Source organism: Oncorhynchus mykiss, chromosome 12 (assembly GCF_057628025.1).
Source record: "Oncorhynchus mykiss isolate SJ-2025 chromosome 12, ASM5762802v1, whole genome shotgun sequence".
Lineage (NCBI taxonomy): Eukaryota > Metazoa > Chordata > Actinopteri > Salmoniformes > Salmonidae > Oncorhynchus > Oncorhynchus mykiss.
This window is the reverse complement of record NC_143033.1, coordinates 20,319,067-20,336,508: the sequence shown is the minus strand read 5'-3', so window position 1 is coordinate 20,336,508 and position 17,442 is coordinate 20,319,067. Positions and strand designations below refer to the sequence as shown.

Below are 17,442 nucleotides of genomic sequence, written 5' to 3'. Positions count from 1 at the left end.
ACATTCCTGTCTTGTAGGGAATCACTCACAGAATGAGCAGTATTGGCTGGTGGCATTGTCATGCTGGAGGGTCATTTCAGGATGAGCCTGCAGGAAGGATACCACATGAGGGAAGAGGATGTCTTCCCTGTAACGCACAGCGGTGATGATGTTGTGACACACCGCCACAGACCATGATGGACCTTCCACCTCCAAATCAATACCACTCCACAGAGTACAGGCCTCGGTGTAACGCTCATTCCGTCGACGATAAACGTGAATCCGACCACCACTCCCGGTGAGACAAAACCACGACTCATCAGTGAGAGAACTTTTTGCCAGTCCTGTCTGGTCCAGCAACTGTGGGTTTGTGTCCATAGGTGGCGTTGTTGTCAGTGATGTCTGGTAAGGCTACAATCCCCCTTCCAGCCTCTCTCAGCCTATTGCGGACAGTCTGAGCACTGATGGATGGATTGTGCGTTCCTAGTGTAACTCGGGTAGTTGTTGTTGCCATCCTGTACCTGTCCCGCAGGTGTGATGTACCGATCCTGTGCAGGTGTTGTTACATGTGGTCTGCCACTGCGAGGACGATCAGCTGTCTTCCTGCCTCCCTGTAGCGCTGTCTTAGGCGTCTCACTGTACGGACATTGCAATTTCTTGCCCTGACCACATCTGCAGTCCTCATGCCTCCTTGCAGCATGCCTAAAGCACGTTCACGCAGATGAGCAGGGATCCTGGGCTTTTGGTGTTTTTCAGAGTCAGTAGAAAGGCCTCTTTAGTGTCCTAAACTTTCATAACTGTGACCTTAATTGCCTACTGTCTGTAAACTGTTAGTGTCTTTAACAACCGTTCCACAGGTGCATGTTCATTAATTGTTTATGGTTCATTGAACAAGCATGGGAAACAGTGTTTAAACCCTTTACAATGAAGATCTATGAAGTTATTTGGATTTTTACAAATTATCTTTGAAAGACAGGGTCCTGAAAAAGGGATGTTTCTTTTTTTGCTGAGTTTAGAATCGTGACATTTGCAATACATATCGGCATCTAAGTATCATGACAAAATCATATAGTGAGGTCCCTGGCAATTCCCAGCCCTAAATGGTACCATCCGATTTCGTGCTATTAGCCCAATGGTGGTTTTAGCAGATGTTTCTTTTATATTTTATATACATTTTGGTTGGCCAATAAGGGGCCATACCATCGTATATCACAATGCTTTATGAGTACATAATCACGATAGGTTAAAGGTTGACATCGTCCAACCCTACTGCCCAACAGTGCTATATTTTACAAAGCAATTAAATGTCTATCAAGTATACTCAAGGCAATCAAGATGCCAACTAAATCCACTACAAACTCTCTTCAAGCTACAAGTACGGCACCAACTCTATGATAATGATAAAGACAGCAAAGCTTGCCTTGCAACGCCTCAAGAAGCAGTTTTGACTCACAAAACACATTAGACCCAGAAAATGTTACTGAGGATAACAAATCAAGGCCCTAAGAGGCAGAGACACAGTCAGCGCTGTGTTAGGCCATACACTGTGCTCCAATGCAGAGTCAGAGGCACTCTCTCCTTACCATCCTGAACCCAGTATTGGGCTAACTTACTTTTCTCCCTGAAGATGTTGGGGTTCCTAGACAGCACTGTCTGCAGCAGCACAGGCACGTCTCCCTCCGGGTCATCACTGCCCAGGTTGTCCTTCAGCTCTCTGCAATGGGAGGGGGGAATCAACTAATGCAACTGTGGCTCATAATAAGAGACAACAGCTCACACTCTTACCAGCGGTTGTGACCCCTAGCATTGAAAGGCGTGCGGTGATGAGGGTACTCACATGTGCTCTGTGGAAACCTGGTTGAGGCTATGAGCCAGCTGGGACACCAGGTTTTCATCCCGGCAGGCCAGCAGACAGTTGACCTCCTCCGCAATCCTCCCATTGAACAGCAGACTCTTAGTGGTGGTGGCGGGGAGAGGGGATGGCAGGGGCAGCTGGTTTAACACTGCAAAGAGGAAGAGCAGCTAAGATGGTACAGCCCCACATTGTGATATAGCTACGCAGCTTAGAGACCACCATCCGTGTACAGCCCCCGTCGCGCACCCCCCTAAATTTCCCAAACAATGCCGCTCCACGTACGCAGCTCCTATTGATTTGAATGTGGCGAATTTTGGACTTGATATGCGCTTTAGCCTGATAGTTGTCTGGGTGACTAATAAAACACCTGAGATGGGAAAAATAGTGCATGGATGGATCAACATCCCAGCTACTCCCCAATATTGTTTAGGTTAAAGTATTAGGTAAATCCAACACTACACATCACTGCATAAAACAATCCATAGGTTTTAAGCATGAACAATAGAGGAAATCTTGCTTCCGTCTGCTAAAGACCTAACACCTGGAGAGAAATGCACCTTTTGGCAGAACAATAACCTACAAGCAGGGGTTGCGTTAATGCAGAATTCTAAGTTTTTCCATGCATGTTTTTTTTAATAAAAACACCTAAACACTTATATTGCTGCTTTTTGTAAACGCAGATCTAAAATGCTTATTATAATTTATTTATAATTTTTGTGATTCAGTTGCACTTCACACGGATGAGAATTCACAAATGGGCATTTTATATATTTTTTTAGGGCGGTCAGCCTTTTGAAAATGCAGATTTCTGAACTCTAATGCAACCCCTGTAAAACTGAAATGCACTTCTTGGGATTGCTTAGCAGGTGCATAGGAAACATCAAAGAATAATTAAAAGAAAAGATGTTCTCACACACAGTACATGCAAAGTCACTTGTTTATTTTGTGCCAATGTTTCAGCCTCATGGCTCTTTGTCAGAGATCATATTTGTATTCAAGCTACCTAAGCGATTGGATAACTAGCACAGAACATTTGCCTGGAATTGTAGTCAAGAGAAATTGCCATCCAGACTTTGACACTTAGCCACGGTGTAATTTATTGCATTGAAAGTCCAAGCACTAAGGCAACAAAATGTGCACAGGTGGATACTATCTATCGGCACTATACATCACATTACACTACCCATGTCACTCTAAAGCAAAGGCTATTGAAAAGTACCATCAATAATAGTGTGTCCTAAATATCAAGACCGCAATATTCATGTAGAGAACATTCATGTTTTATTACAACAGGAAACAAAATAGCAATAAAAACAAGCTCAATTCAATCTTGCCAACTTGGTAAATTAATTATCTAAATACCAAGAAATGAACTTTGCGGCTGGCAGCACTGACCATAAAGCAAGCAAAATGGTCCTGACTTTTTTTTAGAGGATTGTATGCATTTGGAAAACAGCTTTGTACAGTGCCTTGCGAAAGTATTCGGCCCCCTTGAACTTTGCGACCTTTTGCCACATTTCAGGCTTCAAACATAAAGATATAAAACTGTATTTTTTTGTGAAGAATCAACAACAAGTGGGACACAATCATGAAGTGGAACGACATTTATTGGATATTTCAAACTTTTTTAACAAATCAAAAACTGAAAAATTGGGCGTGCAAAATTATTCAGCCCCCTTAAGTTAATACTTTGTAGCGCCACCTTTTGCTGCGATTACAGCTGTAATTCGCTTGGGGTATGTCTCTATCAGTTTTGCACATCGAGAGACTGACATTTTTTCCCATTCCTCCTTGCAAAACAGCTCGAGCTCAGTGAGGTTGAATGGAGAGCATTTGTGAACAGCAGTTTTCAGTTCTTTCCACAGATTCTCGATTGGATTCAGGTCTGGACTTTGACTTGGCCATTCTAACACCTGGATATGTTTATTTTTGAACCATTCCATTGTAGATTTTGCTTTATGTTTTGGATCATTGTCTTGTTGGAAGACAAATCTCCGTCCCAGTCTCAGGTCTTTTGCAGACTCCATCAGGTTTTCTTCCAGAATGGTCCTGTATTTGGCTCCATCCATCTTCACATCAATTGTAACCATCTTCCCTGTCCCTGCTGAAGAAAAGCAGGCCCAAACCATGATGCTGCCACCACCATGTTTGACAGTGGGGATGGTGTGTTGAGCTGTGTTGCTTTTACGCCAAACATAACGTTTTGCATTGTTGCCAAAAAGTTCAATTTTGGTTTCATCTGACCAGAGCACCTTCTTCCACATGTTTGGTGTGTCTCCCAGGTGGCTTGTGGCAAACTTTAAACGACACTTTTTATGGATATCTTTAAGAAATGGCTTTCTTCTTGCCACTCTTCCATAAAGGCCAGATTTGTGCAATATACGACTGATTGTTGTCCTATGGACAGAGTCTCCCACCTCAGCTGTAGATCTCTGCAGTTCATCCAGAGTGATCATGGGCCTCTTGGCTGCATCTCTGATCAGTCTTCTCCTTGTATGAGCTGAAAGTTTAGAGGGACGGCCAGGTCTTGGTAAATTTGCAGTGGTCTGATACTCCTTCCATTTCAATATTATCGCTTGCACAGTGCTCCTTGGGATGTTTAAAGCTTGGGAAATCTTTTTGTATCCAAATCCGGCTTTAAACTTCTTCACAACAGTATCTCGGACCTGCCTGGTGTGTTCCTTGTTCTTCATGATGTTCTCTGCGCTTTTAACGGACCTCTGAGACTATCACAGTGCAGGTGCATTTATGAGGAGACTTGATTACACACAGGTGGATTGTATTTATCATCATTAGTCATTTAGGTCAACATTAGATCATTCAGAGATCCTCACTGAACTTCTGGCAGAGTTTGCTGCACTGAAAGTAAAGGGGCTGAATAATTTTGCACGCCCAATTTTTCAGTTTTTGATTTGTTAAAAAAGTTTGAAATATCCAATAAATGTCGTTCCACTTCATGATTGTGTCCCACTTGTTGTTGATTCTTCACAAAAAAATACAGTTTTATATCTTTATGTTTGAAGCCTGCAACGTGGCAAAAGATCGCAAAGTTCAAGGGGGCCGAATACTTTCGCAAGGCACTGTATATACTATAACTTTGCAAACTATACAGGGCGGGACAAGTAAAAAAATTTTTTTTTAAAGTCAGACAAAAAATATTTCATTTTAAATTGTTCGAATGGACAAGTAAAAAAATAAAAAGATCACAAAAAGCAAAGCTGCGAGTCCATATATTGATATTCTGTGACAGTAAGGAGTTATTTTCCCAGTTCTAGCTTATTTTTGTTCCGCAAACAGAGTTCGTACGATCATGGAAACCCCAGAAAAGTTGTGAATCTGCGTTCGTGCCCAGGCCTAGGAGAAAGAGAGACACTGTAGAAACAGGTAGCCTAGCCTATAAAATAATGATAGACAGACTAACCACAATAGATAGCCAACGCAAAACATATCATGTAGCCTGACTAGTTTTCTTGGTAGGCCTATTTAACCATTATTCTTTATTTAACTAGACAAGTCAGTTAAGAACAAATTCTTATTTACAATGACAGCCTACCGTTTAGCATCTATTAATGTCATTGTCATGTCAGAAAACTTTTTGTGAATGGATGCGTTAATTAACCATTGATAAATACATTTGTAAAACCTCCTCTCAAATGCTCAATATTGGTAGATAAGAAAAATCTGACTGTTGGAAAACTGGGATTCCCAGCTATTCATCATTGTCCGTGTAATTCTGACAACATTATAAATATTCCTAGAATGGTTGAATTGACTCCCATGCTGTCAATAGATCTCCCCTGGAACCTGACTATGTTTAGCCTCATAAGGTTGTAGATAAATATGTCTTAGTTTTTACCTTTGAAGTAGTGTAAGCCATGCTATACAATAAGGCCTGAGATGTGGTATATGGCCAATATACCACAGCTAAGAGCTGTTCTTAGGCATGACACAAGCTGAGAGTCTGGACACAGCCCGTAGCCATGGTATATTGCCCATATGTCACAAACCCCAGAGGAGCCTTATTGCTATTATAAACTAGATACGAACGTAATTAGAGCAGTAAAAATAAATATTTTGTCATGCCCGTGGTATAGTCTGATACCATGGCCAATGTACTTTACCAATGTACCATCAAAGCTTGCAGCTGGTCTAAATGTCAGTAGACGCAGTCCTAAAAAATAGCCTGGCCCTGCTAACATCTTTTCACTTGCTTTCGAGGTACCCGTAAGTAGAGCCTTTGTTAAAAATTTAGCTGCATTGATTTGGAAAATATTCAGACCCGGTCCCCTTTTCCAAATGTTGTTACGTTGCAGCCTTATTCTAAAATGTATTAAATATTTTTTTCCCCTCATCAATCTACACAAAATAACCCATAATGACAAAGCGAAAACAGGTTTAGCAATGTTTGCAAATATGAGACTCGAAATTGAGCTCAGGTAAATCCTGGTTCCATTGATCATCTGAGAGATGTTTCCAATTCAATTGATTGGACATCATTTGGAAAGGCACACACAAGTCTATAAGGTCCCACAGTTGACAGTGCATGTCATTGAAAAAAACAAGCCATGAGGTTGAAGGAATTGTCCGTAGAGCTCCGAGACAGGATTGTGTCGAGGCACAGATCTGAGAAAGGTTACCAAAAAATGTCTGCAGCATTGAAAATCCCCAAGAATACAGTGGCCTCCATCATTCTTAAATGGAAAAAGTTTGGAACCACCAAGACTCTTCCCAGAGCTGGCCACCCGGCCAAACTGCGCAATCGGGGGAGAAGGGCCTTGGTCAGGGAGGTGATCAAGGACCTGGTGGTCACTCTGACAGAGCTCCAGGGTTCCTCTGTGGAGATGGTGGTCCTTCTGGAAGGTTCTCCCATCTTTGCAGCACTCCACCAATCAGGGCGTTATGGTAGAGTGGCAAGACGGAAGTCACTCCTCAGTAAAAGGCACATGACACCCCACGTATGGTGGTGGCAGCATCATGCTGTGGGGAAGTTTTTCAGAGGCAGGGACTGGGAGACTAGTCAAGGTCGAGGGAAAGATGAACGGAGAAAAGTACAGAGAAATCCTTGATGAAAACCTGCTCCAGAGTGCTCCCGACCTCAGACTGGGGCAAAGGTTCACTTTACAACAGGAAAACAACCTTAAGCACACAGCCAAGACAACGCAGGAGTGGTTTCGGGACAAGTCTCTGAATGTCCTTGAGTGGCCCAGCCAGAGCCCAGACTTGAACCCAATCAAACATCTCTGGGGTGACCTGAAAATAGCTGTGCAGCGACGCTCCCCATCCAACTTGACAGAGCTTGAGAGGATCTGCAAAGAAAAATGGGAGAAACTCCCCAAATACAGGTGTGCCAAGCATGTAGCGTCATACCCAAAAAGACTCAAGGCTGTAAACGCTACCAAAGGTGCTTCAACAAAGTACTGAGTAAAGGGTCTGAATACTTATGTAAATGTGATATTTCAGTTTATTATCTATACATTTGCAAAGATTTCTGAAGAACTGTTTTTGCTTTGTCATTATGGGGTATTGTGTGTAGATTGATGGGACACACACACACACGTAATCCATTTCAGGAGAAGGATGTAACGTAACCAAATGTGGAATACTGAAAGTCTGAATACTTTGAATGCACTGTACCTTTCATAATATACTGAACAAAAATAAACACAACATGCAACAATTTCCAAGATTTTACTGAGTTCATATAAGGAAATCAGTTAACTTTCCGAATGCACTGTATATCAGTTAATGTGTGAATGGCAGTGTAATACTTACAGTCAGTAAGGCTAGCGATCCCAGCAAGAGTAGTGATGGGAACATGAGGCATATCCCCATTCATGCTGAAGATAGGGGTGTGGGGGTCGTGTCGATGCACAGGTTGCTCAATGTCGTCGCCCTCCAACTGTTCCTCACATCTCCCGACCGCTGCAGAACAGAGAGGACTGCATTAGAACAGCCACCGGCAATGGTGGTGGAATAGCCACCGGCAATTCACAATATCACACAACGCTCCTCAATATGCAACACTGTCCTCAGAGGTGCTAGAGCATGTTAAAGGGATAGTTAGCATTGGCACACTAAACTACCTCTTAACTTCCTTCATTCTGGACACAGACACATTTAAATGGTATCCACAAGGTTGTCAGACTCAGAGAAAGTAGATCACGAACTTCATTGCCAAAATCCAGAATCCTATCCCTTTAAACCAAAGCCTTGGCAAAAACAGAATCAAGAGGAGCAAGAATCATCAGTAGACAGAGATGAACCGTTTACATTAATTAGACACTATAATTCAGCCAGGGCTGAGGGGATTTCACAGAGTAAAGAGTAGTGAAACTGAGTACAAAAGACTACTTGTTGTACACATGGGGAAAGTGGTCGATGAATGGCAGAGCACACACTATTAGTACAACACTTTTGCAGACATGCATGTGCATAGTACTGGTGGTGCTTGCCCTGAAAAGTTTCAGGGGTGTCATCAAAGCAACCCATTCAAAATGCATGCAGATGTATGTTTTTTTCATCAGGACTGAACTGCAGTGCATTTAAAGAATTTTCCTAAACCTTTTGCATTTGGACTGAACACCTCATTATCATTCACTACTATTTTCCTTGAAGCCACTTTCAGAGGAGAAGACAACCAGAGGAGTAATTATCCCACTATAGCATGATCAACACGAGATTGACAGTAGAGACAAGGATCGGCAACACATAGCAATAGGCCTAAATGACGTGACATGGTACAGCTCCGTTATCAGTGGTTACTGGGGTAGTTCCTTGACAATCCTAGAAAGAGGTGTGCGCCCATGCGTGCTTAAATGAAAACTGCCACCCCTTTCTGGACCCAAATGCTTATGGTCACTCTGGGGCTGTGCTGGTTGGGTAAGAGGGTGGGCAAGCAAGCAGCACAAAGGATTATCTGGTTGAAAGAAAGAAGGCAATTCCTCTGGAGCAGCAGGGTCTTCTTGAAAACACTTTCCTTGAATTGCTCCCTAACTGCATTTGCAGGTAGCTACTATAGCTATACTATTACTTTAAGGTGTTTCTTTCCGGTCAATAACCATCATTCAAGCAGTAACATTCAGGCATTGCCATTGTACTTTGATAGATATGTTAATACAAGTACATTTTCCATTAATATAGCAGACCTGCAGGCTAAAATGTGTTGGTCAATGACAATCCAACACGGTAAACTAATTCAGTCATATGGGATAGCCACGACATTTTCCACAGAAAATGGGCCATTTAGCTTAGTTATGCAAGAAGAAGCTAATGTACTAGCTGAATTAAATAACATTGAAAAAGTGGCTACACTGGCTATTTAACTAGCAAAGGCAAGTCAAACTAGTCCTCTTCCCTGTAAATACGTGTCAGCGTAACAGACGGGTGAACGTTGCCATCATTTGCATACGCTACTCAATAAACATGGTTAATAATGAGGTTGTTAATTTAGCTAACATGTGCACACAACCTTTATTAGCCAACTAGCACTAGCTACAGAACTATTTGGTATTTATTTCATGCCTAACATGAGATAGTGGCTCAATCTCAATACCCCCCTTTAGCATGATCCTGCGTGTTGTAGTGGTATTCCAATTCAACTTTCAGTGAGGTGTAGTGCCCTTTCAGCCCACTATTTGGTCCTCCAAGCGAATCGGCTTTCTATTGAGCGATTCCCAAAACTCCATTGAACTCTGTTACCCAACCCTGAGAGTTGCTGGGTCGTTCCATTTAATTTCAGCATGCAATGACACCCACCATCTCAGATTGTTCTGAAATTGTTTCTGTTTGAAACAGATAAGCATTCCGGAAGCATTACCAAACTTTTTTAAACAATGAGCAAGACACGAGGAATCCAAAGATGTGGTCATCCACAGACCACCCACTGCAACAACGAGTATCTGATCACTAAATGGTGCAGTTCTTGCTATTAGGTGACCCCCCCGGGTTGGTTGTTTACTTGGCCAGTTTTTTAAATGCTAACTTTTTTTGCATTTGTGGCACAAATCCAATTCAAGTCAATGGTACCTTGCATTTTTGCAATTCATTCCATTCCACAATCAATTTTTAGATACTTTAAGATGATTTGGACATGAAGAGTGAACATTTTAATATAGACTTGCATTTGATTTGTGACATAAATGCTAAAGTTAGCACTTGAAACAGTGGCCAGGTAAACTAAACCAAAGTATGGGTTGATGTACAATACCCCTCTGGTATGACAAGGCAAGCTAGATCTACTCAGGGTTTTCCAAAGCTAACCAGCTTCAGTTAGCTTCACATTCCAGCTCAGGCTTCAACCGTACTACGATGGTGGATATATGCCTGTAACTGTGCGTGCATGTGGCACATGGCTTGTCAAACCCTGAACTATCCATTGAGACAATGGTGAAACATCAAAGGCGAGTCAGTGTCACATTTTAATTTGTTTCCGAAATCAAAATGAAAGAAAAGTTATCTTGCAAATTCAGCAGGCTATGGTGTGAAATAAGCTTTTAGAAGTGCCGTCTTCATTTTATTACTTATTCCAACTTTGGTGTGCTTATCAATGCACAACATCCTTTTTCCCCACTCCTATTGATAAAATAATTGTATTACGTCATACAAAAGTGTTACTGTGCGTGAAGTTTAAAATGCATTGTCATTCCAAAATTTGTCATGTGATATATTTTAACATTACAATTTTTGCAAACACAAAAAAGCTTGATTAATTAAATATTTAATCAGTTTTCCTCCTCAAATTAACAGGATGATGACACAAGAGGGATCTGATTTCATTGGTCCTCAACTCGTGGCTCAGTCATTTCATTCAGGGTAAGTGGAGTTAGCATGCCCCGGAGCAGATTAGTTAGTTCTGATGGATTTGTTACTAGAGTGAAATGCTTACTTGTTAAGTGTTAAGTAAAAAAATAAAAGTACATTTCCATTTCAAAAGATATCTGACCAACTAACATTAGCCAGTTAGTTATACATTTAGCTTGCTATATGGGCATTTGCCATTTGTATGAATTGTAATTCGTGTTGATTAATGCTTTAGGGACTGAGCAAACCAACCTGAAATCTTGTGAAAACCAGTGGATAAGCATTGAACTTTACTGCAAATGTAATAAACCATTTTGTAAGCTTGCCTTGCAGTTCATAAAAATAAAAAATCTGAAGGGTCATTGTTCTTTATTGTAGTAGTAACGTTAGATTGAAGTTATTTGTCATGCAATTGCAGCTGAAGTAACGTAGCTAATTAACTCAACATTAATTGCCAAGAAATTGCAGAAAATGACAGCGTGAAGGAAATTTGACCGTTATATGTCAACCTGCTATTATGGAAAGGAGCGTTATGTAGCCTAAAGGTTAGAGAGGTGTGCCAGCAATTGGAGGGTTGCCAGTTCGAATCCCGGGTCTAACTGGAAGAATTGGTGGGAAGTGAGCTGGTAACCAGAGAGTAGCTGGTATCAAATCCAAGATACCATTGTCTGCTGTTGTGCCCTTGTGCAAGGCACTTAACCCCCATAAGAACAAGCGCCCAATATGGCAGCCCCCCGCACCACTACAAAAAAAACAGTATATGTATGCACGTGTGCCTTTTGGAGGGGTTGTGATAAAAGCAGAGCTAACATTTCGGTAGGACCTTGTGTGACCAATAAAGTGTCCTTAATCCTAAATCCTGCTGCTTCAGTACTATTCCACATTGAACCAGAGCATGGGTACATTATGGGCACATTGTTGTTTTGCAGTTCTCATATGTTAAGTACGTATTTGCTGCATGAGAAATATAAATTAAGCTATTACTGCCGCCAGTACAGGCATTGTGAAAAACACAAAGCTTCTCGTCAATGAACTGCGTGGTAGGCTTCTGCTGTTGGTGAGTGATGTCTCATGCCATAGGGTTATTTATCTCTCCCTACCACTAGTTGCTCTATTTGAGGGACACTCCCCTAACAAGGGGCACTCAAACGAGGGGGAGGGCTAAGGGGGGTGTTGGGATTGATCCAGTGAGGGCCTTCTAAGCATAATTTGCTAGCCAGGAGGCTAACCATTGTTAGCAACTGAGACTCACTCCTTGAGTAACATCAGCTAGGTACATAGTTATAGTTAGCTTATCTAGCTATACCTGGATGCCATGATCAATATGACATGCCTTTGATCACCCAGATGGTTGAGAACCGTTTGACGGCAAGCAGGATTCATGATTACGGACAGACTCTTGATTTTACACTCTGCTGCTCGGGTTGACAACATAGCAGCACATCTGTCTGTCTCTCTCCCTCTCTGGCAACACAGTAACGTTAATCGGATACAGTAGCCAGTAGGTTACTAATTGCACAGCCCAAAACCAATTAGGGTCCAACGTATTTCAGCAACTTTCTTATCATCTACTATCGAACTTAGTGTTTACAAGAACCCAGTGTTGCACATCCTTTTTCCTGAAGATCCTTTTTCCCGTTCAAGATTTGCAAGCAATGTACCTATATGTATATTCTTTATTAAGTTAGATTAATATCTACATTGATATGTTGCTAATTTCCATGGAAACAAATTAATCAACTTTGTTTGAAGTAACCAATCCAGTGCAGAGGGAATGGCTATAGGTATATTTAACATGTTATCAACGAGACAAGACATGTTAAATATCTGTGGTGTATGTGATGATTCCATTTGATAAATTGTAACTAGATAACTTGGTAAATAAAGCTGCATCTATAATTGTATAAGTGAATGTAAATTATGCTGAATGTGTACAATTTGGTAGCCTCTAAACTGAAAAGGAAGCTTGCCCGTCTTGTTAGGCAAACGTTTCAACCAGTTTAGTTGCCATCTTTGCAAAAATCTCCTAGCACTAGCTAGTGTGTAGCATTAGTCACTAGATAACTAGCTAAACGCCTATTTCTCAGCACATCTGGCTCCACCATAAACGTCAGCAAACATTAAACTAATGAGAAAATCGTGTAGTTGCATTTGTTAGTTTTGTCTAAATAGCTAACAACTACCTCGTTGGGTTACGCACCTAGCTAGCTATAATATTCCAAACCTCGCTAGATAGCTAACAAAAGTTAGCTGTGGCTAGCTAACGTTAGCTAACTACCGAGACTGCAACCGAAACCATGCTTGCTTTGACTCGCCCACACAGTCGTTCCTTAGCCACGGTAAGGCCATCCCTTTTGGTTTGTTATCATGATTATTCGTGCAGATAAGGATTTTATTTTCACCGTCTCAATGGCCTACGTCGGCCTATTAGCTTGCTAACTGAACCTCGGACTTGCCTGAGGAAGCGTAACCCCGACCCGACGCCTATGAGCGGATACAAGGCAATAAGCAAAATAAAGGGAGAAATGACCTATCGGTGCATTCCATAACATCTAACCTGGTTCACTGAATATTAACAACACCCGTGTAGCCGATCGGAATTGTTTTGTGATGGTGCTCCTAAATCTATTTTATACAATCATATTTACCTCTGGATGTGTTGATAAAAAGAAATGGTTGCAAAGTGGTTCGAACCGTGTCTCTAGCTCCCTCTCCGTTCTATCGCTCTAACAGCTCCTCCGAGTACCAGTAATAATATAACAACAATAATCCGGGTCGGGAGGGTTCGTTCGTCTTCCTTCTCACTGCAAACATCTATGCTTAAAGGGGGCAAACGTTCCCATAACCGGTACTTGCACCGGTTTCCCTACCCCAGCAGAAAGTGAGTGCAAATTCCGACTGGTTTCGGAAAACAATCCAATGTGAAAAACAGGAACGCTATTGACGCGGTGATAAAAGGGATCCACTCAGACTATCCCCCTTCTCTCGCAGAACAAAATGCCGACCGGAAGAACTGCTGCAGGAATAACTCCCTCCACCGGCGCCAAACCAACTAGCAGCAGCAACCATAGCCAGTAACAGTTACTTCCGCCGCTTTCTGCATTGCTACCCTTTGCTAGGATTTCTACTGTACACTGATAACATCCACACAACTACAGTAAATGTTTTGGAGAGGTCGAGGTCACTTGTGAGTATGCAACGAGTAAAACCAATGTAAGTAGTTGTTGCTAGTTAATAAAATAAGCTAAGTAACGTTAGCATAATGATAATTCCAATACATACATCGTTTCCAATATAGTCTTGTGAAAAAGTAAGTACACTCTTTGGAAAGTATTATTTATTTATTTATATATATATATATATTTTTTTTTTACATATTTGGACACGGATATTTTAGCAAAATTCCAACCACATTCATTGATAAAGGTAACCCAATTTAACAAATCACACATTACTTTGAAAATGTAATGCAATTTAAAAAAAAAAAAATGCAATTTCCTTATGCAGAAAAAAGTGTACACCCCTACCTTTTACCATCACCTAAAATGGCTAAAACCAGGAGCAGGTGCATCAAAACAGGTGCTAATGATTATGAAATCATTGGAGAGTACCTTGGGAGGGTCCAGCCTTCCATAAAGATTATACAATTGGTCTGGTTTGGTCATAACCATATGGGTGTGTGATAACACATCATGCGAAGATCAAAAGACCTCAGAGGCCCTCAGAAGAAAGATTGTTGATGCCCGTGAGAGGTTACAAATCCATTTCCAAGCAATTCAAAGTACATTGTTCCACTGTCCAACAGATCATCTACAAATGAAGAAAATTCAAGACCACTGGCAATCTACCTAGGCCAGGTCATTCTACCAAATTCAGCCCAAGAGCTGACTGAAAGATGCTCATAGAAGTCTCTTAGAACCCTAAGGTAACATCTGCATTCTGCCTATGACAGGCCTCTCGTGCCCACAATCAATATCGAAGTACATGAGTCTACTGTCAGAAAGAGACTGCACAAAGTTGGCCTACATGGGCAGTCAGGAAGGAAGAAAAATAATATCAAGACAGGACCAAAACTACTGGAACAATGTGCTCTGGACAGATGAGTCAAAGGTGGAGTTGTTTGGCTGCAATGCCAGACACCATCTTTGGCAAATACAAAACACTGCCTTTGAACAGAAGTACCATAAAGCATGTGGCATTATGGTTTGGGGCTGTCTGAGGGCCTGGCCAACTTACCATCATTTAGTCAGCCATGAATTCCATATTGTATCAGAGAATTCTTGAGGAGAATGTGAGGCCATCTGTCAAAAAGCTAAAGCTGAACTAAACATGGATCTTGCAACGGGACAATGATCCAAAACACACAAGCTAAGATACAACAGAATGGCTCAAACAATAAGCAATGGAGGGTTATAGAATGGCTGAGTCAAAGCCAAGATCTCAATTCTGTCCAAATGTTGTGGGGGGACTTGAAGTGGGCAGTGCATGCAAGAAATCCCTCGAACTTGACACAGTCGACGCAGTACTGTAAAGAGGAGTGGGAAAAAATCTCGATATAAGAGACTGATAGACAGTTAAAAGAAATGGCTACATTAAGTTTTTCTGCCAAAGTGGGCAACACCATCTATTGAAGCTAGGGGTGTATTTATTTTTCCCGCACTATGGAATTGCATTTCTGTTGATTTTTGATTAATAAATGATTGAAAAGTATCAGCTTTCAGTTTAATTTGTTAAATTAGGTTACCTTTGTCAATAGTGTTGAAGTGAAGATAACATATCCATTTGTCCAAATAAAAAAATAAAAAAACTTTTTAGGGGGTGTACTTACTTTTTCACATGACTGTACATGCATAGTAGTTGTGTACTCTATTATTTACTGTGCAAGAACATTTGGAATTTGGACTGGCATTAAACCTATCAGTGTTTTGAGACAATTAAATAAACAATCATCAACAGGCACTCTCTCTCTCTCTCACACACACACACACACACACACACTTTACAAAAGTTACTTTATGGAGGTTCTTAGAAATAAAGATATGATGACCACCATGATAGCAAATAATTCCAGATATGTTGGTGTTATCTCCTGTTGCATGCACCCACAAGCACACGCTTTCACACTTGACTTTTGATTGACAGGTAATGTTAGTTTAAGTCAGACCTAACACTGCATTCTGCCTATGATAAAGAATCAACAATACCTGAGTTAATCAAAGATTTAATCAGCATAACAATAATAGAAAAGGAGTAATATGTATATAAACTCTGGAATTCTGATGCTATGTATTGGCCATTGAGAGGCTTAGAAGTCACCAGTCGGCCATATTTGCACTCCCAGTAGGAGTAGTCCTCCATAGGAATTAATGGAATTTTACAGTATTTCAATTAAATGTTAAAAGGACAAAATTGCATGTTTTTAAGTATTTGTTGTAGAGGGGACAGTGGCATTAGTAATATCTAAAAAATCTACTTTTAGGAATTCTAAGTTAAGGAAAAAGTTATATATTTTGTCATTTTAAATGCTTAAACAGCATGATCATTACACAGGTAAGTAACCCTTGTGCTGGGGACAATAAAAGGCAACTCTAAAATGTGCAGTTTTATCACAACACAATGCCACAGATGTCTCAAGTTTTTAGGGAGCATGCAATTGGCATGCTGACTGCAGGAATGTCCACCAGAGCTGTTGCAAGAGAATTTAATGTTAATTTCTCTACCATAAATCACTTCCAATATTGTTTTAGAGAATTAGGCAGTACGTCCAACCGGCCTCACAACCACAGACCTTGTGTAACCACGCCAGCCCAGGACCCCCACATCTGGCTTCTTCACCTGTGGGATCGTCTGAGGCCAGTCACCTGGACAGCTGATGAACTGAGGAGTATTTATGCCTGTAATAAAGCCCTTTTGTGGGGAAAAACTAATTCTGATTGGCTGGGCCTGGCTCCCAAGTGGGCGGGCCTATGCCCTTCCAGGTCCACCCATGACTGTGCCACTGCCCAGTCATGTGAAATCCATAGATTAGTGGCTAATGAATATATTTCAATTGACTGAATTCCTTATATGAACTGTAACTTAGTAAAATCGTTGAAATTGTTGCATGTTGTGTTTTATATTTTTGTTCAGTATAAATGCCTTTTAAATAGCTTCCAATATTTTTTTTACAACGGTGGGGAGTGCCAAGATGGAGGCACGGTGTCGTCAACACAGCGCTCCAACAGTCATCTAGTGTATATATAAATAATTGTGCCAGGGCATAAATGTAGCCCAAACAACATTACGACAGCTCCCTCTTGTGGAAGGACTTGAAAGTGCGCGAACGGACGTCATTGACTGAACAGGTCTGAGTTCAGAAAATCTACAAACAATAGAAAAACACACTTTTTCTGTCTTACCTTTTTTGCGTTTCTTCCTGTTGCTTGTCATCCCATCAACATGGATGCTCCTGAGTATACAAGTAATTCGCGAGCTGGCAAGCCGAGGTAGCTAGCAAACTAAATTTCCCCTCAGTTTGTAAAGTACGTTACCGTGTGGTAACCGCTGAGCGCTAACGTTAGCTAGCTAAGCTAGCAAGCAGAGAACGGGCTTTTCTTTTTAACACCATCTATAACAAATGGACATTGTAAATACCATTTGAAAGCAAGTAATTTACCCCCCCCCCAAAAAAAAATACATTAATATATATATTTGCAAATAGCTAGGTAGCTTGCCAATGTTTGTTTTGTTTTCCTCACAACAACGTCTCACAGGATGCTAAAAAACAGAAATATATTAATTATATTTCGCGCGCCAGGATCGTCAAGTCA

The 17,442-nt window shown here is 41.1% G+C and overlaps 1 protein-coding gene across 4 annotated transcripts in view; it reads right to left on the bottom strand.

Annotated features, from left to right (window-relative positions):
- The window catches only part of LOC110537148 (nipped-B-like protein B), a 71,998-nt gene extending 54,562 nt beyond the window's left edge, over nucleotides 1-17,436 (bottom strand). Inside the window, exons 1-4 of one of the 4 annotated variants that reach the window (XM_036937140.2) lie at nucleotides 17,032-17,436; nucleotides 7,607-7,756; nucleotides 1,817-1,982; nucleotides 1,593-1,693 (exon numbers count right to left, since the gene is read on the bottom strand). In XM_036937140.2, the coding sequence (XP_036793035.2) occupies nucleotides 1,593-1,693; nucleotides 1,817-1,982; nucleotides 7,607-7,756; nucleotides 17,032-17,062 (448 nt within the window). In that variant the 5' untranslated portion in view covers nucleotides 17,063-17,436. Of the gene's footprint in view, nucleotides 1-1,592; nucleotides 1,694-1,816; nucleotides 1,983-7,606; nucleotides 7,757-13,281; nucleotides 13,773-17,031 lie in introns of those variants that run through there. The other 3 variants (XM_036937139.2, XM_021622959.3, XM_090191961.1) reach the window with 3 other exon arrangements.
- Between the last annotated feature and the right edge of the window lie 6 nt (nucleotides 17,437-17,442).